The sequence below is a fragment of the Heliconius melpomene genome, chromosome 21 (genome assembly GCF_056956725.1).
Source record: "Heliconius melpomene rosina isolate 202511_hmr_F chromosome 21, ASM5695672v1, whole genome shotgun sequence".
NCBI lineage: Eukaryota > Metazoa > Arthropoda > Insecta > Lepidoptera > Nymphalidae > Heliconius > Heliconius melpomene.
The window spans coordinates 234,121-257,567 of NC_140409.1; the positions used below are offsets into that span (position 1 = coordinate 234,121).

Genomic DNA, 23,447 nt, shown 5'->3' on the forward strand with positions numbered 1-23,447 from the left:
TCCTTCTATGTCAGACAATAACTGCTCCATTGCTCGTTGAAATATAAAAGGTGCATTAGCTAATCCAAACACTAATCTATTAAAACGGAATAACCCCTTATGAGTATTAATGGACGTTAAATTTTTAGAATCGTCTAGAACTAACTGGTTATAGGCCCTTGACAGGTCGATTTTTGAAAATTCGACCCCACCATGTAATTTAGAAAATAGCTCTTCTATTCTCGGTAATGGGTAATTGTCCGTGTATAAAACTTTATTTAACGTAACTGAAAAATCTCCGCAAATCCGTACATTTCCGTCTGCCTTTAAAACCGGTACTATGGGAGTAGCAAAATCTGAATGGTCTATTTTTTCTAAAATACCTAAACTCACTAATCTTTTTAGTTCTGACTCCACTTTTGGCTTTAAAGCGAAAGGAACCGGCCGCTTACCGGAACTTAAGTTGCGAATTTGGCTTGATTTTTAGTGTAATTTTATATTTATTAAAACGGCCTAATTCATCCACAAATAGCTTTTTAAATGTTTCTGTCCAACCGTTACATACTTTATCATCCGTTATACTATGACATGTCATCCTGCATAACTGCAAGTTAAACGCACTTATAAAATCTCGACCTAAAAGTACCGGCTGATGAACAGAACAATTTAAAACATATATTTTCAACATTTGTGTGTGACCTTCATATTCAACAGGCACCACTATAAATCCTAAAGGGTGCATTTTACTGCCATTATAACAATTTAGAACCACACGACAGGATTGCAACTCGGCCCGCCCCGCGAAACATCGCTCGTACACGTGTTGGGGCAACACGGAGACGGCACTGCCGCTGTCTAACTCACACAACAATCGCTCGCTACCGATTAAAACTGTTTCCGTCATCGGCGCTCCGTTTATACACTTAATATTAAAACTATTTAAATCACCTTTTTCGATGTCGTTCTCATCATTACTAAAAAAAATATTATTATATTTAGTAATTTGTTTCCCGCACATGCGTTGTAGATGTCCTTTCGTATTACACTTGCGACACGTATAATTAGCAAAACGACATTCATTTTTGCTGTGATTCCTGTAGCCGCACACAGCACAAACCGGTTTCACGTTATTCAACTTCGCCGTCGCCGCTGCTCGTGCTCGCACCGCGAACACCTCGGTGGCGCCGGATGTGTCCGTCGCCGTCGCGTGGCGATGCGAAGTCGCAGGTTCGATGCTCGCCCTATGCAATGCTAACCGGGCACATCGAATATTTGTTGCCAACTCCAGAGCTTTATTGAATGTCAACGTTTCGATATTTTCTGCGAACAATCTCTCTTTTTCCTTATTGTTTTCCAGTCCCAACACAAATCTATCCCTTAAAGCGGTGTCAAGATCTGATTTGAACTCACAATGCTGCGCTAGGCTGCGAACTCGAGCCGCCCAATCCGTTAGGTCTTCCCCAGGATGCTGTTCCGCTTTATAAAATACGTATCGTTCCGCAAACGTACTTTTCTTTACGACGAAATGAGTGGTGAGCTTTTGCAATAACGTACTGTATTCTATATTTTCCAAGTCCGTAGGGTAGGCCAAGTCTTTCGCTATCCGGTACGTGTCCTCAGCAAAAGATGTCAATAACAGGGCTCGACGTTTCACTCCTGCTTTATCGTTCTCCTCGCTAATATTGTTAGCTGTACAATATTGCTTAAACCGACTGATATAAATATCCCATTGTTGCGAGTGGTGATCATAACCGAGTGTACTCCCAAAAAACGCCATTTTCGTATTATCCTCGAAAATTTATAATGAAATGCACTTTATACACGTTGTTGCAAACGTCGGTAAGTCCCTCGTCGCCAATTTGTAGTATTTTCGAGATAATAGAAGAATAAAATGCCAACTGATTTGTACACGTTTAATGTCCGATCACAACTGAGTAAGCCAACGCTTTATTTAGACTTACCCTCAACTTATAATAATCACTACAAGTATGATCAACTCCAGGAATATATTTTTCTAGGAGAGTCTCAAATACATCAAAATAGTTTATGGGTAGCGTAGGACTATAAAAGACACCAAGTAAAAGCTTTAGCGAGCCAAACAGACCTTCAATAATTATATGCTCTAAGGAATTCGAGTAGGCTGAAGGGGATTTATCTAAAATAGTAAAGGGAATGTGACTGCGAAGGTAGATAGCTACACCCCCCTCCACCCTTTTCTGTCCTATCATTCCTTATAAGATGGAAACCTGGTAAAGCATAAGCCGTTGAAGGCAAGCAAGGTTTCAAAAACGTCTCAGATACAAGTAATGCGTGAATGTTTGTAACGTCAAAAGATTCGAGTAAATCTGGATACTGGGCGGGAATACTTTGCGCATTGATGTGCACGACATTAAAGTTTTTGGAAAAGGAACTAAGTTTGGAATTTAACAAGGAATTAAGAGGCACCGGGTCAGGAATGCTATGGAAACTGTCATCGGATGCAGTTGAAGCACACTGGTGAAATATGTCATTATTTATGCTGTCGCTACTAGAACTCGTATTATAATGCATACTTTATTTATATATAAATATGATAATACGTAAATTAACAATATAAATAACTAAATAATAAAATAAATAATATAAAAATATATTGAAAATCCAGTAAATACAATAAAAAGATAAAATAACAAATATAAAATATTATAATAACAAAAATAAATATATATATATATATATAATATATATAAATATAATAATAAAAAACAACCAATAAAAAAAAGAAAAACCTAAAATCTATAGTAATCAATTAAATTACATCACATGCCTGCCAGCAATCAGTTCTTAAAATAAAACAAACTTAATAAAACAAAATCAAAATAATCAAATAAAGTACATAATATAAATAATATAATAGTGAGCGTAAAACGAAACATTGCAATATCATATGCTATCTGTGTCAAAAGCCACCGCTTATGATATTGTCCTCGACCAGGGACTTCGCTAACGTTTGTTTTGGTTGACACACGTGTCAGTGAGGATTGTATTTAATTTAGTGTTGTTCATTGTTTTAAGTGGAAAAGTTTAAGTTTTTAGAGGTTCCATATTAACAAGGTGTTTGGTTTTAGTAAGTGTTTGTGTTGTTATTTGCTAGATTGGTGTTATTATATATATTTGAAATTGTAGGTTAGGATTTAAAATGGATCCAGACCCCCCGCCTGATCCCCCTGATCCTGGTGGTATAGAATCTCAGGTAAGTAGAAAAAGGCAAAGTGTAGATTCTCATCCTGATGTTGATATGGTTAAAAAAAACCATAATCGATCCATCCACTGCAACTCCTTCAATCCAAAATATTTACACTCACCCCTCCCTTTCCGAAAATGCTAAGTCATACCTTGAATCCGATAAAGGCCCTTTCATTGTGTATGTGGCGAGGGAAATTCCTGACCCGGCAGCTGGTACATCTATTAGAGCTATCAGGTTTGGCCAGTTTCTACACAAGAATAAAATTAACGACATCATTGATGGTGGTATTAAAAACATTGGTCGCAATAAGATTAGCGTTGAGTTCTCAAATGCTACTGCAGCGAATTTATTTTTGACTAACCCATTATTGAGTCTATGTAAATATGTTGCTGTTATTCCAACCTTTAACATCACTAGAATGGGTATAGTAAGAGATGTTCCCGTTGACTTCTCATTAGATGAACTTGTCGAGTCCTTGGTATTTCCCTCTGGGTGTGGTCAGGTATTGAAAGCCAGGAGATTAAATAGGAAGAATGTAAGTGAGGGGGTAACTACATGGATTCCGACACAGTCGGTTGTAGTTACGTTCCGTGGACAGATGTTGCCTGATAGGGTCTTTTCCTATCACTCTTCCCTCCCTGTAGAACCCTACAAGTTTCCTACCATTCAATGTTTAAATTGTTGTCGGTTTGGCCATGTTAAAGCACAGTGTAGGTCTAAGCCTAGATGTTACAGGTGTTCCCAGTCGCATACTGGTGATACATGTGACATAACCAAGGAGGAGTCTAACTGTATGTATTGTGGTAGCAAGCATTTTGCCAATGACAAAGATTGCCCCGAGTTTTTAAGACAACAATCAATCAAACTTTTAATGTCACAGGAGTGCATATCCTACATGGAGGCGTCATCACGTTTCCCTTCTTCCCAACGCTCTTATGCTGATATGGCAAAAGAAGTGTTCTCCCATCCTATCCCCTCATACCAACCAATTCCCAAGAATAAATCCCTGTTACCACATTCCAGTGTTCCAGTCGGTCCTAACAAATCTTATCGTAAGACTGTGTTCCAATTTCCCCGTCCCCGTGCTCCTTTAGCAAAGGGATATGATAGGCCAGCTCACCAGGCAATAACTGGTAATTGTCCCTCTTCCCTCCCTAATGGTTGTGCTCTTAATCAGAGTGTTGATAATTCAGCAATGACAAGAAAGGACCTGTTAGTCGTTCTAACAGAGACCCTTGTGAGCATAATCTCTTCCTCTGATGAATTTCCTTTACCGTCCCACGTTGCCCAGAACCTTACTAAAATCTATAATAAAATCATTAATAATGGATCCATTGAAATTCCTCCAGTGGAATAGTAACAGTATTCGGCCTAAAAAGCATGAATTACTGAATATTATTTCACTGTATCAGCCTGTCATTGTTGCCCTCTCGGAGACATGGTTGTTGCCTGATTCCCATTTTAGGGTGCCAGGTTTCTCTTGTTTGCGGGAGGACAGGAGTGACGGGTATGGAGGTAGTGCTATTCTTATCCTGCACTCCTCTTCCTATTCCCGTATTCCTCTTCCACCTCACAATCAGCAGATTAATGCTGTTGCTGTGAGGGTTTTTAATATCTCCTTTCTTTCCGCTTATATCCCTCATCCTTCCTCTTCCCTTTTCCTTAAGCTGAAGTCTATTATCTCTGCGCTTCCTAGCCCTGTGCTGGTCCTGGGTGATTTTAACACTCACCACACTATGTGGGGGTGTTATTACTGTGATAGATTTTCTCCTTCGTTGGTAGACATAATTGACGATGTGGATCTCTGCATTCTCAATGATGGCTCACCGACTCGTAGGGTTAATCCTAATCAGAATCCTAGGACTGCTATTGACCTCTCCTTATCCTCTCCTTCCCTGGCTTCCCAACTATCATGGTCTGTACTTCCTTCCACCCATGGTAGTGATCACTTCCCAATTCTGTTATCCCTCAATAATTCACACTCTCCTACTGTTAATCCCTATTCGACCCTTAAATATAATTTAAAAAAAGCTAACTGGTCTGAGTATGCTGACTCTGTGGATTATATGTTGGGCAATCTTCCTGAGTCTGATAATTATGAGAATATCGTTCTTTGCTATGATAGGTTTATTTCTGTCATTTTATCTGCGGCTGACTTACATATTCCTAAAAAGCGCTTCATTCAGAATTGGATGCAGTCCAATCCCTGGTGGGATCAGGAATGCTCTGATTCTGTCGATCGGCGAACGTCTGCCGAGGTGACATACGCGGCCTGTATGTCAATGGAGAATTTTATTGAGTACCTACGCAGTGATGCGAAGTTTAGAAAATGCATTTGTAAAAAGAAAAAGCTTGGCTGGGTCAATTTCTGTGAATCCCTAAGTCCCCGCTCCTCTTCCTCTCTAGTGTGGACAAACGTTAGGAGATTTCGCAGATCGCTTAACAATGTCAACTCTCCAAACTCCAATAATCCTTCCAGTTGGCTTAATGATTTTGCTGACAAATTGGCCCCTCCTTCTGTGCCATCCTATGACCTTTTTGTATCCTCGCCGGTTGAATCTTCAGAGGAAATGGATTGTCCTTTCTCCTTTGAAGAGCTCAATAACGTCTTAACGGATTTAAAGGACACTAGTCCAGGAGAGGATGGTGTCTCTTATTCTTTTGTTACTAGATTAAGTGAACAAGCTAAGCGCCATTTTTTAAATCTGGTAAATATTATATTTCAATCAGGCAACATTCCCAACTCATGGAAATCCCAAATTATTATTCCTTTGCTTAAACCAGGAAAGTGTTCTTCCGATCCTAATTCCTATAGACCCATTGCTCTATCATCTACTTTATCAAAAATTGTTGAACGGCTTTTGAAAAACCGTTTGGAATGGTTAGTGGAAAGCAGGAATATACTAGCACCCTCTCAATTTGGTTTCAGAAAGGGGTTAGGTACCATAGATAGTCTCAGTGTTTTAACTACAGACATTCGACGGGCTTATGCCAAAGGAGAGTATCTAGTTGGTGTTTTTCTGGATGTTTCATCTGCATATGATGGTGTTCTTCTTCCGGTACTCAGGCAGAAACTTCGACAGCTGAGTATTCCGCCGAGGATGTCTCATTACATATGCAATTTGCTGACCGGTAGAACGGTATCTGTTAAGCACCCGCTTCTTACTGTACCTTCCAGACTCGTCTGGAAAGGTCTTCCTCAAGGTTCAGCTCTGAGTCCTCTGTTGTATAATTTATACACGCATGACCTCGAACTGTCTGTCAATAGTTTTTGCAACATACTTCAGTACGCTGATGATATCGTTCTCTACTACAGCTCAAAATCTGTGGAGGACATAACTTTTCGTTTGAATACTGCTTTGCACTATCTTAACCAATGGCTTTCCGATCATGGCCTGGCATTATCAGTGCCTAAATGTCAAGCGATGATATTTACAAAAAAGTGACTAATTCCAAATTTTAACATTTTATATGATAATATTCCCATTAATTTTTCGGATAATGTAAAGTTTTTAGGTTTAATACTCGACAAACGATTGAACGGAGTTGCACATGCTGAGTATCTCAGCAAAAAATGTGAAAAAGGCATAAATGCTTTAAGAGCTGTGTCTGGTGTGTGGTGGGGTGCACACCCTTATACTCTTAAATTATTATATCATGCAATAATTCGTAGTCAGATTGACTATGGTTTATTTGTTTTAGACCCCTTTAATAAAGCAGCGTCAGAAAAGCTCAATCGAATTCAATATAAATGTCTTCGAATCATTCTAGGTGCAATGAGGTCTACTCCCACTAACGCACTCCAAGTAGAGTGTGTTGATCCTCCTCTTCCTATCCGTCGTCAATATCTCTCCGATCGATTTGTGGGCAAAATGTTACAGCTTTCTTCCCATCCTTTAAGGTCTAAGCTATCCGAGTTAGCCGACCTTATCCCTCATGACAAACCCCTACCATATGTACTTAATAGTTTCCTTAAATTTACCAATCTTCCTCATCCTCTGTCCTGTTCTCCATCTAACCCATTGTTTTGTACACCATACAAGGCTTTGGTTTATGCTCCTCGTATCATCACAGATCTTGGCTTGATCAAAGAAGATCCTGGCACCAACACAAAGTTTCAAGATATAATTCAACTCAATTGGTGTAATCATCTTCTCATCTACACTGATGCGTCAAAGCTCTCTAAAGAAGGCTGTGTTGGTGCAGCATGCTGGATCCCAAAATTCAAAATTATTTTGCAATTTAAATGTCCTCCCGAATCCTCTGTGTTTGTTTACAGGTGAGGCTGTTGCTTTATTAGAAGCAATCCTGTTTGCACATTCCCATGACTTTAGACAGACGGTTATTTTTACTGACTCGCTAAGCTGCTTAATGGCGTTAAGGGGTAACCCATTTCATAGTAAATTAAGATCTTCAATTGTTTTAAGGATTCGTAAAGAATTGTACTCATGTTATCTAAAGGGTTTGGATATTACTTTAGTTTGGATTCCAGGGCATTCTGGAATTAGTGGGAATGAATCGGCAGACTCCTGCGCTAAGTTAGCTACACAGTGTGGCACTTTAGATCATTTCTCTAATTCGGCCCAAGATTTATTGTCCCTTGCATCCACTCATCTCGACGAATCCTGGAGTAAATTCTGGGAAAGATCAATGTCTCTAAAAGGTAAGTACTACGCTTCTATCCAACCTTCTATCCCAAAGCGACCTTGGTTTTTTTCTCAAAAATTTACTGAACGGAGAATTATATCGACAATTTGTCGCTTGCGTTTTGGGCATGCATGTACGCCTGTTCATCTGGCTAAGATCAGGGTCAGGGATCACTCTCTGTGTGAATGTGGCCTCGACGACGGTTCTCCTTCTCACATCCTTTTCTCTTGTCCTAAATTGACCCGTCCCTTATATGACATCCTTCCTTATAAAGTTCCCCGCCCCCTTAATGTTCAGTGTTTGTTAATGTTTGTGTTTAGTCCGTTATGTAAATTTTTATGTAAATATATTAAGAATAACAAAATTAAACTGTAAACTAACATTTTTGTAAAATAATAGTATAGATTTTAGTTTAGATTTAGATTACTAACCCTCTTGTTTATATATTGTATATATTTTTTTTTTTTTGTATTGTTATAGGTGAAGGCAGTATTTTAACTGGACCACTCTTAAAAACATGCATTTTTCTGTTGTGTAATATTATTTCTCTTTTTTTACCGTACAATCTCTTTCGTGAGTTCTCCATTCAACGTGACACTGGCGAAGTGATTTTGTGCTCAACTGGCACGCTCGGAACGCCATATTAGAAAGAACAGAACAGAACAGAACAGTCCTCGACCATTGACAAGTTAAATGTCAACTGTCAATATGTCAACCACAGCGAGTAAACATTAATTTATTAGTTTTTTTTTTTTTTCGCTGACGTTTGTTTTGGTTGACACACGTGTTCGTGAAAATATCTTTTTTTACTATTGAAAATGTTTATCTTACATAGTGGAAACAATATATAATAGTGTAAATAGATCCATACTAATAAGGTGATTGGTAATAGTAAGTAGTTGTGTTGTCTTATAGTTTAGATTAGTTTTAGTATATAGTTAGGTTATTTTATTTTAAGATGGATCCTGATCCTCCACCTGACCCCCCTGATCCTGGGGGGGGTTATGTAAATCCCACAGAACAAGTAGTGAATAGGAAAAGACAAGGAGAGGAAACATCCTCAAATCAAGATATAGTTAAAAAAACTATTATAGACCCATCCACCGCTACCCCTTCCATCCAAAATGTATGGATCCACCCTGCCATGTCCGAAACTCCAAAATCCTATATTAGTACTGATAAAGGTCCGTTTATCGTGTATGTGTCAAGGGAATCTCCTGATCCATCTGCAGGGACCTCTATAAGAGCCATTAAATTTGGTCAATTTCTCCATACTAATAAAATCACTGATATAGTTAATGATGGAGTTAAAAATGTTGGTCGCAATAAAATCAGTGTCCAATTTACATCTGCTGATGCAGCAAATAGATTTTTGAATAATCCTGTTCTTAGTCTATGTAAATATGTTTGTGTAATCCCGACATTTAATATTACAAGGATGGGAATTGTAAAAGGAATTCCCGTTGAATGGTCTTTGGAAGAGTTTGTTGGCTCACGAATATTCCCTAGTGCGTGCGGAGAAGTTATAAAAGCAAGACGAATGAACCGCAAGAATGTAAGTGAGGGTGTAGTTACATGGGTTCCAACTCAAACTGTTGTAATTACTATACGTGGCCAACAATTGCCTGAAAGAGTATTCTCCTATAAATCTGTCCTTAATATTGAACTTTATAAATATCCTACAATCCAGTGCCTTAATTGCTGTCGTTTTGGTCATGTTAAGTCACAGTGTAGATCAAAGCCAAGGTGCTATAGGTGTTCCCAGTCTCATACTGGTGATGCATGTGACATCCGGCAGGAAAATTCAACCTGCATCCATTGCACAGCTAAACATTTTGCAACTGATAAAGGGTGCCCTGAGTATGTAAGACAACAGAACATTAACTCGGTTATGTCGCAAGAGTGTATTTCCTATATGGAAGCATCCTCTCGGTTTCCATCTGTCCAACGTTCCTATGCAGATGTTGCTAAGGAAATGTTTTCACCTCCTATTTTCACGAACCTCCAATCCCAACAAAGCAGACCTGCTGCTTCTTCCCCTAAATCCTACTCTAAAACAGTTTTCCAAGCTCCCCGTCCCCACGCTCCTATGGCAAAGGGATACAATAGACAAGCTCACCAGTCCATTATTAGCAGTTGTTCCTCATCCCTTCCTAATGGTTGTGCACTTAATCAAGGTTCAGACAGTTCAGCAGAATCTACAAAGGATCTGTTGATTGCTTTGACTGACACTCTTGTGAGCATAATCTCAACTGCTGATGAACTTCCTTTACCGTCCAACGTTGCCCAAAACCTTCTCAAAATCTTCAATATCCTTTACAATGGCTCCACTATCCTTCCTACAGTGGAATAGTAAGAGTATTCGTGCTAAAAAGCATGAATTACTTTATATTATTTCTCTGCATAATCCTGTCATTATTGCCCTCTCAGAGACGTGGCTGGTGCCTGACTCCCGATTCAGGGTGCCAGGTTTCGCCTGTTTAAGGGAGGACAGAAATGACGGGTATGGAGGTAGTGCTATCCTCATCCAGCACTCTTCTCCATATTCCCGTATTCCTCTCCCTTCTCATAGTCAACAGTTGAATGCTGTTGCTGTGAGAGTCCTTGGTATTTCCTTCCTTTCTGTTTACATCCCCCATCCTTCCCCTTCCATCTTTTTACAGCTTAAGTCTATTATCTCTTCGCTTCCTAGCCCTGTGGTGGTCCTGGGTGATTTTAACACCCATCACACTTTGTGGGGGTGTTACTACTGTGATGGATTTTCGCCTTCGTTGCTGGACATGATTGATGATGTGGATCTCTGCATTCTCAAAGATGGATGGATGGATCACCGACTCGTAGGGTTAATCCAAATCAGAACCCTAGGTCTGCTATTGATCTTTCCTTATCTTCTCCTTCTCTTGCTTCCCAACTATCATGATCTGTACTTCCATCTACCCATGGTAGTGACCATTTCTCGATTTGCTGTCCTTAAATAATAGACTTCCTTCCACTCCTAGTCCTTCCCTTCCCCATAGATTTAATTTAAAAAAGGCCAACTGGAACGAGTACGCCGACTCTGTGGATTGCATGTTGTGCAATCTTTCTGAGTCTGGTAATTATGAGAGTATCTTTGTTTACTATGAAGGGTTTGTCTCTGCTATTATGTCTGCTGCTGACCTACATATCCCCAAATACCGCTCCATTCAGAATTGGATGCATTTCAATCCCTGGTGGGATCAGGAATGCTCTGATTCTGTCCTTCGGCGAACATCTGCCGAGGAGTCATACGCAGCCTGTATGACTATGGAAAATTTTATCGACTACAGACGCAAGGATGCGAAGTTTAGAAATTGCATTTGGAAAAGGAAAAAACGTGGTTGGATAAGTTTGTGTGAATCCCTAAGTCCTCGTTCCTCTCCTTCCCTTGTTTGGACAAATGTTAAGAGATTTCGCCGATCTCTTAACAATGTCAGCAGTCCCAATTCCAATAATCCTTCTGTTTGGCTCAACGATTTTGCAAACAAATTGGCTCCTCCTTTTGTCCCATCCCAAGATTTATTTATATCCACGCCGGTTGAATCTTCGGAGGAAATGGATCTTCCTTTTTCCTTTGAAGAACTTAAAAACGTCTTAACGGATTTAAAGGATACCAGTCCAGGTGAGGATGGTATTCCTTACTCCTTTATTACAAGATTAAATGATAAATCTAAACACCATTTTCTAAACATGATAAATAAAATATTTCAATCAGGCAATATACCCAACTCATGGAAGTCCCAAATTGTTATCCCTATCCTCAAACCTGGAAAATGTCCTTCAGATTTTAATTCCTATAGACCCATTGCCCTGGCATCTACTATATCTAAGATTGTTGAACGGCTTTTGAAAAATCGACTGGAATGGATAGTGGAAAGTAGGAATATCTTAGCGCCCTCTCAGTTTGGCTTTAGAAAGGGGCTAAGTACTATTGATAGTTTCAGTATTCTTACTACAGATATTCGACGAGCCTTTGCCAAAGGAGAGTATTTGGTTGGTGTCTTCTTAGATGTCGCATCTGCATATGATAATGTTCTTCTTCCGGTGCTCAGGCAGAAATTGCATCAGCTGAGTATTCCGCCGAGGATGTCCCATTACATATGTAATCTGCTGACCGGGAGATCGGTATCTGTAAGACGTCCGCTTCTTACTATACCTTCCAGACTTGTCTGGAAAGGTCTTCCTCAAGGTTCAGCTCTTAGTCCGCTGTTGTATAACATATACACACATGACCTTGAATTATCTGTTAATAATTTCTGTAACATCCTTCAGTATGCTGATGACATCGTCCTCTATTACAGCTTAAATTCTGTGGAGGACATAACTTTTTGTTTAAATACTGCCTTGCACTATCTTAACCAGTGGCTCTCTGAGCATGGCCTGGCATTGTCGGTAGCTAAATGTCAAGCGGTCGTGTTTACAAAAAAGAGAGTAATTCCAAATTTTAAAATTCTGTGTGATAATATTCCCATTCATCTAACAGAAAACGTCAAATTTTTAGGCATAATACTTGATAAACGATTGAACGGAGTTGCTCATGCTGAATATCTCAGCAGGAAATGTGAAAAAGGCATTAATGCTTTGAGAGCTGTGTCTGGTGTGTGGTGGGGTGCACATCCTTATACTCAAAAACTGCTGTACAATGCTATAATTCGCAGTCATATTGACTATGGATTATTTGTGTTAGACCCCTTTAATAAATTACCTACTGAAAAATTAAACCGAATACAATATAAATGTCTTCGGATTATCCTAGGTGCCATGAAGTCTACTCCTACCAATGCATTGCAGGTGGAGTGTGTAGATCCTCCACTTCCTATCCGCCGACAATTCCTTTCTGACCGATTTGTGAGTAAAATGTTGCAGCTGTCTTCCCATCCTTTACGGTCTAAGCTATCTAAGCTAGCGGATCTCATCCCTCAAGGCAAACCTTTACCATACCTGCTTGATAGCTTCCTTACACTTACCTCTCTCCCTAATCCTTTGACTTGTTTTCCTTCTAATCCACTATTCCTTACACCGTATAACGCCCTAGTTCATTCTCCTTGTATTATCACAAATCTTGGCCTAACCAAGGGGGATCTTGGCACCAACACAAAATTTCAATCCATAGTAAATGAAAATTTTTCAAATCACATCCTCATCTTTACAGATGCATCAAAGCTTTCAAAAGAAAGCTGTGTTGGTGCAGCTTGCTGGATACCAAAATTCAAAATTATATTACAATTAAAATGCCCTCCCGAATCATCTGTGTTCACAGGCGAGGCTGTTGCTTTGTTAGAAGCAGTCCTGTTTACACATTCCCACAATTTTAAACAGACGGTTATTTTTACTGACTCACTAAGCTGCTTAATGGCCTTAAAGGGAAGCCCATTTTATAGTAGATTGAGATCTTCAATTGTTTTAAGGATTCGTAAAGAATTGTACTCTTGTCATCTAAAGGGTTTGGATGTTACTTTGGTGTGGATTCCAGGACATTCTGGAATCAGTGGGAATGAATCTGCAGACTCCTGCGCTAAATCAGCTATTCAGTGTGGCACATTAGACCATTTCTCCAATTCAGCCCAAGATTTGATGTCCCTTGCGGATATTCATCTGCATAAGTCCTGGAATAATTTCTGGAGTGAGTCAAAATCCCATAAAGGTAAGTATTACGCCTTTATCCAACCTGATATTCCTAGGCGACCTTGGTTTTATTCTCAAAGGTTTATTGAACGGAGGATTATTACAACAATCTGTCGCTTACGTCTTGGGCATGCTTCTACTCCTGTACATCTAGCTAAGATCAGGGTCAGGGACCACTCTCTGTGTGAATGTGGCCTGGACGACGGCTCCCCTTCCCACATCCTTTTTTCTTGTCCTAAGTTAACTCGTCCTTTATATGATGTCCTTCCTCATAAAGTCCCTCGTCCTTTAAATGTTCAGTGTTTGTTAATGTTTGTGTTTAGTCCTTTATGTAAATTTTTATGTAAATATATTAAACTTAACAAAATAAAACTTTAATTAACACCCATGTAAAATATTATATATTACTAATCTAATGTGCTGTGTGTATATTGTAAATTTGTGTTTGTTTTGTTTTAGGTGAAGGCTGTACTTACACAGGATCTCTTTTTTTTACATGTATTCTATAATTGTGTATATTTATCTTTTTTATTACCGGTCAATTTCCTTCGTGTGTTTTCCATACAACGTGACATTGGCGAAATGAATTGTGCTCAACTGGCACGCTCGAAACGCCATATACCGAGAAATCAATCAATCTATTATCAGTTTGCTTTTTCGCTGACGTTTGTTTTGGTTGACACACGTGTTAGTGAAAATATCTCTTTTTAGTGGTCCTTATTTACTTAGTGGAAACATTATATAATAATGTAAATAGATCAATAATAATAAGGTGATTGGTAATACTAAGTAGTTGTGCTGTTTTATAGTTTAGATTAGTTTTAGTTTATAGTTAGGTTATTTTATTTTAAGATGGATCCTGATCCTCCACCTGACCCCCCTGATCCTGGGGGGGGTTATGTAAATTCCACAGTTCAAGCTGTGAATAGAAAAAGGCAAGGTGAGGAAACATCCTCAAACCAGGATATAGTTAAAAAAACTATAATAGACCCATCCACCGCTACTCCTTCCATCCAAAATGTATGGACCCACCCTGCCATGTCCGAAGCCCCAAAATCCTATATTAGTACGGATAAAGGTCCCTTTATTGTGTATGTGTCAAGGGAATCTCCTGACCCATCTGCAGGGACCTCTATAAGAGCCATTAAATTTGGTCAATTTCTCCATACTAATAAAATCACTGATATAGTTAATGATGGAGTTAAAAATGTTGGTCGCAATAAAATCAGTGTCCAATTTACATCTGCTGATGCAGCAAATAGATTTTTGGCTAATCCTATTCTTAGTCTATGTAAATATGTTTGTGTAATCCCGACATTTAATATTACAAGAATGGGTATTGTAAAAGGAATTCCCGTTGAATGGTCTTTGGAAGAGTTTGTTGGCTCACTGATATTCCCTACTGCATGCGGAGAAGTTATAAAAGCAAGACGAATGAACCGGAAGAATGTAAGTGAGGGTGTAGTTACATGGGTCCCAACTCAAACTGTTGTAATTACTATACGTGGTCAACAATTGCCTGAAAGATTATTCTCCTATAAATCTGTCCTTAATATTGAACTGTATAAATATCCTACAATCCAGTGCCTTAATTGCTGTCGTTTTGGTCATGTTAAGTCACAGTGTAGGTCAAAGCCAAGGTGTTATAGGTGTTCCCAGTCTCATACTGGTGACGCATGTGACGTCCGGCAGGAAAATTCAACCTGCATCCATTGCACAGCGAAACATTTTGCAACTGAAAAAGGGTGCCCTGAGTATGTAAGACAACAGAACTTTAAGTCGGTTATGTCGCAAGAGTGTATTTCCTATATGGAAGCATCCTCTCGGTTTCCATCTGTCCAACGTTCCTATGCTGATGTTGCTAAGGAAATGTTTTCACCTCCTGTTTTCACAAACTCCCAATCCCAACAAAGCAGACCTGCTGCTTCTTCCTCTAAATCTTATTCTAAAACAGTTTTCCAAGCTCCCCGCCCCCACGCTCCTATGGCAAAGGGATACAATAGACAAGCTCACCAGTCCATTATTAGCAATTGTTCCTCATCCCTTTCTAATGGTTGTGCACTTAGTCAAGGTTCTGACAGTTCAGCAGAATCTACAAAGGATCTGTTAATTGCTTTGACTGACACTCTTGTGAGCATAATCTCAACTGCTGATGAACTTCCTTTACCGTCCTACGTTGCCCAAAACCTACTCAAAATCTTTAAAATCCTCCACAATGGCTCCACTATCCTTCCTACAGTGGAATAGTACAAGTATTCGTGCTAAAAAGCATGAATTACTTTATATTATTTCTCTGCATAATCCTGTCATTATTGCCCTCTCAGAAACGTGGCTGGTGCCTGACTCCCGATTCAGGGTGCCAGGTTTCGCCTGTTTAAGGGAGGACAGAAATGACGGGTATGGAGGTAGTGCTATCCTCATCCAGCACTCTTCTCCATATTCCCGTATTCCTCTCCCTTCTCATAGTCAACAGTTGAATGCTGTTGCTGTGAGGGTCCTTGGTATTTCCTTCCTTTCTGTTTACATCCCCCATCCTTCCCCTTCCATCTTTTTACAGCTTAAGTCTATTATCTCTTCGCTTCCTAGCCCTGTGGTGGTCCTGGGTGATTTTAACACCCATCACACTTTGTGGGGGTGTTACTACTGTGATGGATTTTCGCCTTCGTTGGTGGACATGATTGGTGATGTGGATCTCTGCATTCTCAATGATGGATCACCGACTCGTAGGGTTAATCCAAATCAGAACCCTAGGTCTGCTATTGATCTTTCCTTATCTTCTCCTTCTCTTGCTTCCCAACTATCATGGTCTGTACTTCCATCTACCCATGGTAGTGATCATTTCCCGATTTTGCTGTCCTTAAATAATAGACTTCCTTACACTCTTAGTCCTTCCCTTCCCCATAGATTTAATTTGAAAAAGGCCAACTGGAACGAGTGCGCCGACTCTGTGGATTGCATGTTGTGCAATCTTTCTGAGTCTGGTAATTATGAGAGTATCTTTGTTTACTATGAAGGGTTTGTCTCTGCTATTATGTCTGCTGCTGACCTACATATCCCCAAATACCGCTCCATTCAGAATTGGATGCATATCAATCCCTGGTGGGATCAGGAATGCTCTGATTCTGTCCTTCGGCGAACATCTGCCGAGGAGTCATACGCAGCCTGTATGACTATGGAAAATTTTATCGACTACAGACGCAAGGATGCGAAGTGTAGAAATTGCATTTGGAAAAAGAAAAAACGTGGGTGGATAAGTGTTTGTGAATCCCTTAGTCCTCGTTCCTCTTCTTCCCTTGTTTGGACAAATGTTAAGAGATTTCGCCGATCTCTTAACAATGTCAGCAGTCCCAATTCCAATAATCCTTCTGTTTGGCTCAACGATTTTGCAAACAAATTGGCCCGTCCTTTTGTCCCATCCCAAGATTTATTTATATCCACGCCGGTTGAATCTTCGGAGGAAATGGATCTTCCTTTTTCCTTTGAAGAACTTAAAAACGTCTTAACGGAAGGATACCAGTCCAGGTGAGGATGGTATTCCTTACTCCTTTATTACAAGATTAAATGATAAATCTAAACACCATTTTCTTAACATGTGTGGGCTACTCCCTCTAATTCTAATTTATTTATTTAATATTTAATTATATATTTACATGTCCCATATTTATTTATTAATTTAAAATCGCTTTATTATATTAATATTAATTATTTCTAAAACAAAATTATTTATTTATTTCCTATACAAAACACACAACTCTCATATTATTTAAAAACTTAATTTACTATAATGTAATTGCTACATTAGGCGAGCGGCGTCATTTTAGTCAACAGGTGATCGTTAGCGTTAGATCGTCGCTAGACGCAAATCACCAGCCAGTGAGTCGCAAACGTCCAACTAACGCGGATCCCTTGTCGCTCGCTATTTTATCGGCCATTTAATTAATTACGTCACTATTTTCAACGTTCTCATATTTTAGCTATTCACTCTTACTCCTTCTCTATTCTTTATATGTGTGGACTATTTATGTGTGGACTATTGTTGTAAATGCAATAAATATTTTGTGTAGTAAAAGACTATTTATTTTTACTAATCACCGCACCAACCACTAAACTGGTGACCCCGAACAGTGCACATAATGAGTGATAGCAGTGAATCCGTTAAAACCGCCGGTTCAGGTAACGACGACCGCGCGGACCACGTCACCGTCCGTCGCACGCGTAAGGTGCGTGTGCCAAGTGAACGACACGATTCGTCGTTGGGATGTCGGAATAATTTTAAAATTCCACAAATTTTCTGCGGACGATCCTGAGATATGGTTTGCGTTATTAGAAGGACAATTCAATAATTATAATACAGGGTGAGTCATATTGAACTTTCCGATTTCAATAAGGTGTGTATTAAAAACAAAGCGACATGCAGTAAAAATTATTTTATTGTTTGAAAGCACATAACATGCAGTTTTAATTTAGTTGGTTTTAAAAATGATATCCTGTAAATGTCTACCTCCATTGACCACACACTGCTGAAGCCTTTCCCGGAAGTTGTCCATTACTCGTCGAGTCATATTCAGCGGAATAGCATTGATTTCTTCCGTGATTGCAGCCTTCAGTTCATCGATGGTTCGGGGACGATGCGTGTACACCTTTTCCTTCAGGTAACCCCAGAGAAAGAAATCGCAGGGGGTTAAATCAGGTGATCTCGGCGGCCACCCAACGTCACCTCGCAAAGAAATGAGATGACCGGGAAACATTTGTCGCAGGATTTCCATTGAACGCCTGGATGTATGGGCTGTAGCACCATCTTGTTGGAACCAGATGTTATCGTTGTCATGATTCTGCGTTAATTCCTCCAATTTCGGTTTCAGAAAAGTTTCAAGCATGTCGCAATACCGAGCAGAGGTAACTGTGACGACTTGACCATCTTCTTCAAAAAAATAGGGACCCCACACACCAAACTCTGCAATAGCGCACCACACTGTCACTCGAGGGCTGTGAAGTGGTCGTTCGTGTAGGTTTCGTGGGTTATTCTCAGCCCAGTATCGAAAATTCTGTTTGTTGACAGTTCCGGCGAGGTGAAAATGTGCCTCATCACTGAAGATCAAAACAGCAGTGCGGGGGATCTGCTGAATGTCGCGGCATAAATTTGTTCGTGTGTCTAAGTCTCTAACTGTTAATTCTTGCACTACCTGAATCTTGTATGGGTGAAATTTAAGGTCTCTATGCAGTATTCTGCGGACACTACTGAAAGATAATCCTAGTGAAGCGGCATGTTTCCGAACAGAACGCCGAGGGGATTGTTGAATTGAAGCCCGCACTCTATCCACGTTTTCCGCTGACGTTGACGTCCTAATTCGGCCTTGTGGTCTTGTTTTTAATGCTGATGATGTTGCTCTAAAATTTGATACCCAATTTCTGATTGTTGGTCCAGTGGGAATGGGATCACGTCGACCAATAGCAAAATGTAAACGGAACGCACGCTGTGTTGTGATCACGTAGCCGCCATTTTTAATAAACTCTTCAACTACGAACGCACGATGTTGTCCCGACCAAGCCATTGCTCACACTAAAACTGCATGTCATGGCGCGTCTAATGACACCATCCCCACCCTTCTACTCCTTCCCTTCTTCGTGCAACGTCCTTCCAAAACCGGAAAGTTCAATATGACTCACCCTGTATTACCAACGACCATGCTAAGTACACTCATGTCATAACTAACCTGGACATGACGAATGCGAAAGCGGTAAAAGATATCGTCATTAACCCTCCAACGGAAAATAAATATAAGAAAATTAAAATGGAATTAATTCGGCGACTTACTGCTTCTCAAGAAAAGAAGGTTAAACAATTACTCACACATGAGGACCTTGGGGACAGGAAGCCCTCGCAATTTTTGCGACACCTTCAAGACCTAGCAGGACCTTCGGTGCCGGAAGATTTTATTAAGACGATTTGGTGTAACCGTTTACCGAAAAATATTCAAACCGTCCTTGCGTCTCAAACTACCCACACCCTAGAACAATTATCGGATTTGGCAGATAAAATACAGGAAATTACTTCACCTTACAATGTTGCATCAACATCGACTACTGCGCCAGTACATCCGCCCAGTGAGATTGCTGAGCTTAAAAATATGGTGGAAAAGTTAGCACTGAAGTTGGAAGAACACACTCGGGCTGCGTATCGTCCGAAGGCTCGCGGTTCATCACCTCATCATCGTTCCACTTTGCAGCAAAGGATAAGGTCGCAATCTAGTCACCGAAAGTACCCCATTTGCTGGTACCATGCAAAATTTGGGTCTAATGCAACAAAGTGTGTAAAACCATGCGAATTTGGCAAAGCGGGAAACTCCAGGGGCAGTCGCTGATGGCGACTGACGATTGCCCCTCCTCTGCGAGTCGCCTCTTCGTGAAGGACCACTCTACAAAGCTAAGTGGATTTCATTCGTCCGGCGCTTGCGCCGGGAAACAGTACAGGGCGGTTGCCCTTCTTCTGCGGTGTCTCGCGGCGGCTATTACGATAGCCGCGTCATTGGGGGATGGCCTGGGAGCCAAGGGGGAATCGGGTTAACTGGGGGGTCAACTGGGGGGGGGGGGGGAGTCGTGGTGAAGGGATGAGCTGTGTGCCCCCTGGGCGGTCAGCCAAGCCAGGTGAGACTCACGGTTACCCGTGAGAGGCCCAGCTTAGGCGACCAGCGACCGAAGGGGCAGCTCAGGAGGCGGAGTTAGGTAGGGTGAGGATATCCCTTGGTAGGCGCATCTTGTCCGGTGGCCTGGAATGCCATGGCGCGATGTCCTGGAGATGTGGGTGGTCCGATGCATCGGCGCGGCTGTATGCGTTGCGCGCGAGCCGGCCGATGTGTACCTCCAGGCTCTCTATTCTGAGGTCGCGCTGGATGGTGGTGTTCCGAACGTAATAGGGAGCCTGGGTGACGCGCCGGAGGGCGACGTTTTGGACCACCTGTAGGACCTTGCGCTGGGGCGCACTTGCGAGCGCGTACCAGGCCGGGGCGGCGTATGTGAGGTGTGGCCTCACGTAGGACTTGTAGAGGGCAAGTCTCGTGCGCAGCGGTAATTTCGAGCGCAGCAGCGGGCGGAGGTGGAATAACGCCACCTTGGCAGCAGCAGCGGCCTTCTTCACCTGCCTGGACATCTGCAACCTCCTGTCAATGGTTACGCCCAGGTAAGTGATCTCCTTTCTCCAGGGAACCTGCTCACCCAGCAGGCGCAGCGGAGGAGGGAATCTCAGGTGGCCTCCAAACAAGATTGCCTGGGTTTTAGCCACGCTGAGGGTGAGCCTCCACTCCGACAGCCAGCGGGGGAGCAAGTCGAGTGCTCGCTGGAGTTTGGTGGCGGCGTGGACGGGCGTCAGGCTCTTCGCGAGCAGGGCGATGTCGTCGGCGTAGAGCGCCAACGTCGAGCCCTGCTCTAGCGGGATGTCATCCGTGTAGAGGGCATACAGGGCAGGGGATAGTGAGCTGCCCTGTGGTACCCCGGCGGCGATCAGGTGGCTGCGGGAAACTGCACTCTCCACTCTGACGCGAAAGGTCCTGCCGTCGAGAAAGGCGGCTAGGACGGCGACGACGTGGTGCGGGGTTCCGGTACGGAGAATCTTCGTCAGAAGGCCTGGGTGCCAGACGCGGTCGAAGGCGCCGGCGACGTCCAGGAAGGCTGCACATGCACTCTCCTTCCTATTGGCTGCTGCTGCGGCGAAGTGGATCACTCGGGCCACTTGGAGCGTGGTTGAGTGGCCACTTCGGAAGCCAAACTGTTCGGGCCGCGGTTGCAGGTGCGGCTGCAGGAGTGGGAGTAACATCCTCTCGAACAGTTTGGCGATGGCGTTCAGAAGCGTGATGGGGCGGTAGCCCTCCGGTTTCCTATGATCCTTCCCTGGCTTCGGGATCATCACGACCAGACCCTCCTTCCACGCCCGGGGGAAGTAACCCAGGCGCAGAATGGCGCTGAAGAGTCTGGCCGTTGCTGCAGTCAGTCGGTTGTCGAGATGGCGTAGGGCGCTGTTTGTGATTCCGTCTGTTCCGGGAGCCTTCCTGGGCTTGAGGCCCCGGATTGCCTTCTTCACGGCCGAAGGTGAGAAGAATGGTGGATCAGGAGCAGTGAGGGCCTTGAGTGAGGAGAGGCGCGTCTTCACCTCCTCTTCGACCTCGGCATGGAGGACTGGGCACTCGCTGGGATTCGGCTGGAATTGGGCCGCCAAATAATCCGCCAGCATGTCGGCTCTCTCCTCTGAGGAGTATCTCAGGGAGCCGTCTTGATGGAGTAGTGGGCGGGCTGGAGGCTTCTTCTTCATTATTTGGCGGCTGAGCTTGTTCAGTGAGGGGTAGTCCTCACATGCCTTGGAGATCCGCTCTTCCCATGTGTGGGCCTCTCGGTCGCCAAGGGCGACTCTGACTTGGTCAATAAGCCTGTTCAGCTTGGTTTTTGTGGCAGGGTCCCTGTTTTTCTGCCACAACTTGCGGGTTCTTCTCTTCTTTTGGATGAGATCTTCTATCCACCTGGGTGTGGGAGGGAGTCCGCGCTGGCTAGGTGGAGTGGTGGCAGTGTCGATGGCGTCCTTGATGTTGCCCACTATGGCGCTTTCAAGGCGGTCGATACTTGCTGCGTCGATGAGGGGTTCGTTGCATGGGGATTGCATGGAGTGGAGCGCGCCCTCAAAGCGCTCCCAGCAGATCCGACCACCGGACGGCGGGCCCCTGGCGAGGGTCGGCCTGCCCTCAAGTGAGACAAGGACAGGCTGGTGATCGGATCCGAAGGCGTCCGATATTACTTCAAGGTCTATTGCATCTAACCCCCTGTGCACGACCAAGTCGATCGTCGTGGGGTCGTGTCTGGTGTTGTCGGAGTAATGTGTGGGCTCGTCAGGGCCGTCGATTTCGTAACCGAGCCTTTGGGCGTCGCGGTACAGGTATCGCCCTGCCTGGTTGGTGGAGCGACAACCCCAGGCGGTGTGGTGCGCGTTCCAATCGCCCGCGACCAGAGTCGGGGTGCTGCTGGTGAAGTGCTGCTGTACCACGTCGACGGCCAGGCGAGTGTTGCCCGGCCGGTACGTAGCATAGACCCTCAGTGGTTTGTCGTCGTGATGGATTTCGACACCCAGTGATTGGAGTGACTGGGTGTCGATGACGGGCAGCGGATGCACAACCAGATTCTTGCGGGTCGCAACGAGGAGGCCCCTGAACGCGTTCTCACCGGTGGCGTCCAGCCGCAGGACATGGTATCCTGCGATGCTAGCGGAGAATGCCGGGTGCAAGTGGGTTTCATTCACCAGCGCGACGTCGACGTTGTGTTGGCGCAGGATATAGCGGAGGGCGGGCATCTTCCTTCGCAGCCCCCGGGCGTTCCAGTATATGATTCTCAGTTTAGATGTGAATGGTAAGCAGGTTCTTCATTCCTTCCATAACACACTGGACAGGGTCTTGACCTTCCCTCAGAGCGAGGAGAACGTTTTTGAGGGTGTCAAGAGCCCTGTCGATGGCAATGAGTGCAGGCTGCGCCTTGGCCTGCGTCTGCAGTGTGCTTGTTGTGGCTGCGGTGGTGCCTGCAGCGGGGGCTGCGGCTGCGGGGGTGCGTGTAGTGGGAGGCGGGGGGTTGGTGGACGAGGCACCGGCCTGCTCCTGTTGCCTCCTCGTTCTCTTCCCTCCCCTTTTCTTTGGCCGTCTTCCTCCTTTGTTAGAGGGCGGGTTAGCGGGTGCCATGAGGTTGGTGGCCTCATTCTCCGCTTCCACCGTGTTGTCGTCCATTCTGGGGGCGGCGGCTTTCTTCGCCCTTCGTGCTGTGTCGGCTTGGGAGAGGGCTACAGTGCCGGCCCTCTTGTTGCGCAGTTCGCGTTTGAACTGTGGGCAGGCGGTGTGGTTGGCCGGGTGCGCGCCGCCACAGTTCGCACAGGTAGCTGGTACTTCGAGCGGGCGCGGGCAGTCGCGCGCGAGGTGTTCTTCCCCAC

The 23,447-nt window shown here is 43.2% G+C and overlaps 3 protein-coding genes and 1 long non-coding RNA gene across 4 annotated transcripts; 3 read left to right on the forward strand and 1 right to left on the reverse strand.

Moving 5' to 3' along the window:
- Positions 1 to 427: 427 nt before the first annotated feature.
- On the reverse strand, positions 428 to 1,756 carry LOC146526713 (uncharacterized). Its single transcript, XM_085206079.1, has one exon. It carries the CDS (start codon positions 1,754 to 1,756, stop codon positions 428 to 430), a length of 1,329 nt encoding a protein of 442 aa, XP_085062205.1.
- Positions 1,757 to 3,224: 1,468 nt separating this feature from the next.
- On the forward strand, positions 3,225 to 4,721 carry LOC146526714 (uncharacterized). Its single transcript, XM_085206523.1, has one exon. It carries the CDS (start codon positions 3,249 to 3,251, stop codon positions 4,560 to 4,562), a length of 1,314 nt encoding a protein of 437 aa, XP_085062649.1. The 5' UTR covers positions 3,225 to 3,248; the 3' UTR covers positions 4,563 to 4,721.
- A 3,898-nt stretch (positions 4,722 to 8,619) lies between these two features.
- LOC146526715 (uncharacterized) lies at positions 8,620 to 14,123 on the forward strand. Its single transcript, XR_014879304.1, has 2 exons — positions 8,620 to 8,743; positions 13,955 to 14,123. It is a non-coding gene; the product is annotated as an uncharacterized LOC146526715 (long non-coding RNA).
- A 5,092-nt stretch (positions 14,124 to 19,215) lies between these two features.
- LOC146526716 (uncharacterized) lies at positions 19,216 to 19,857 on the forward strand. Its single transcript, XM_085206080.1, has one exon. It carries the CDS (start codon positions 19,216 to 19,218, stop codon positions 19,855 to 19,857), a length of 642 nt encoding a protein of 213 aa, XP_085062206.1.
- Positions 19,858 to 23,447: the final 3,590 nt, after the last annotated feature.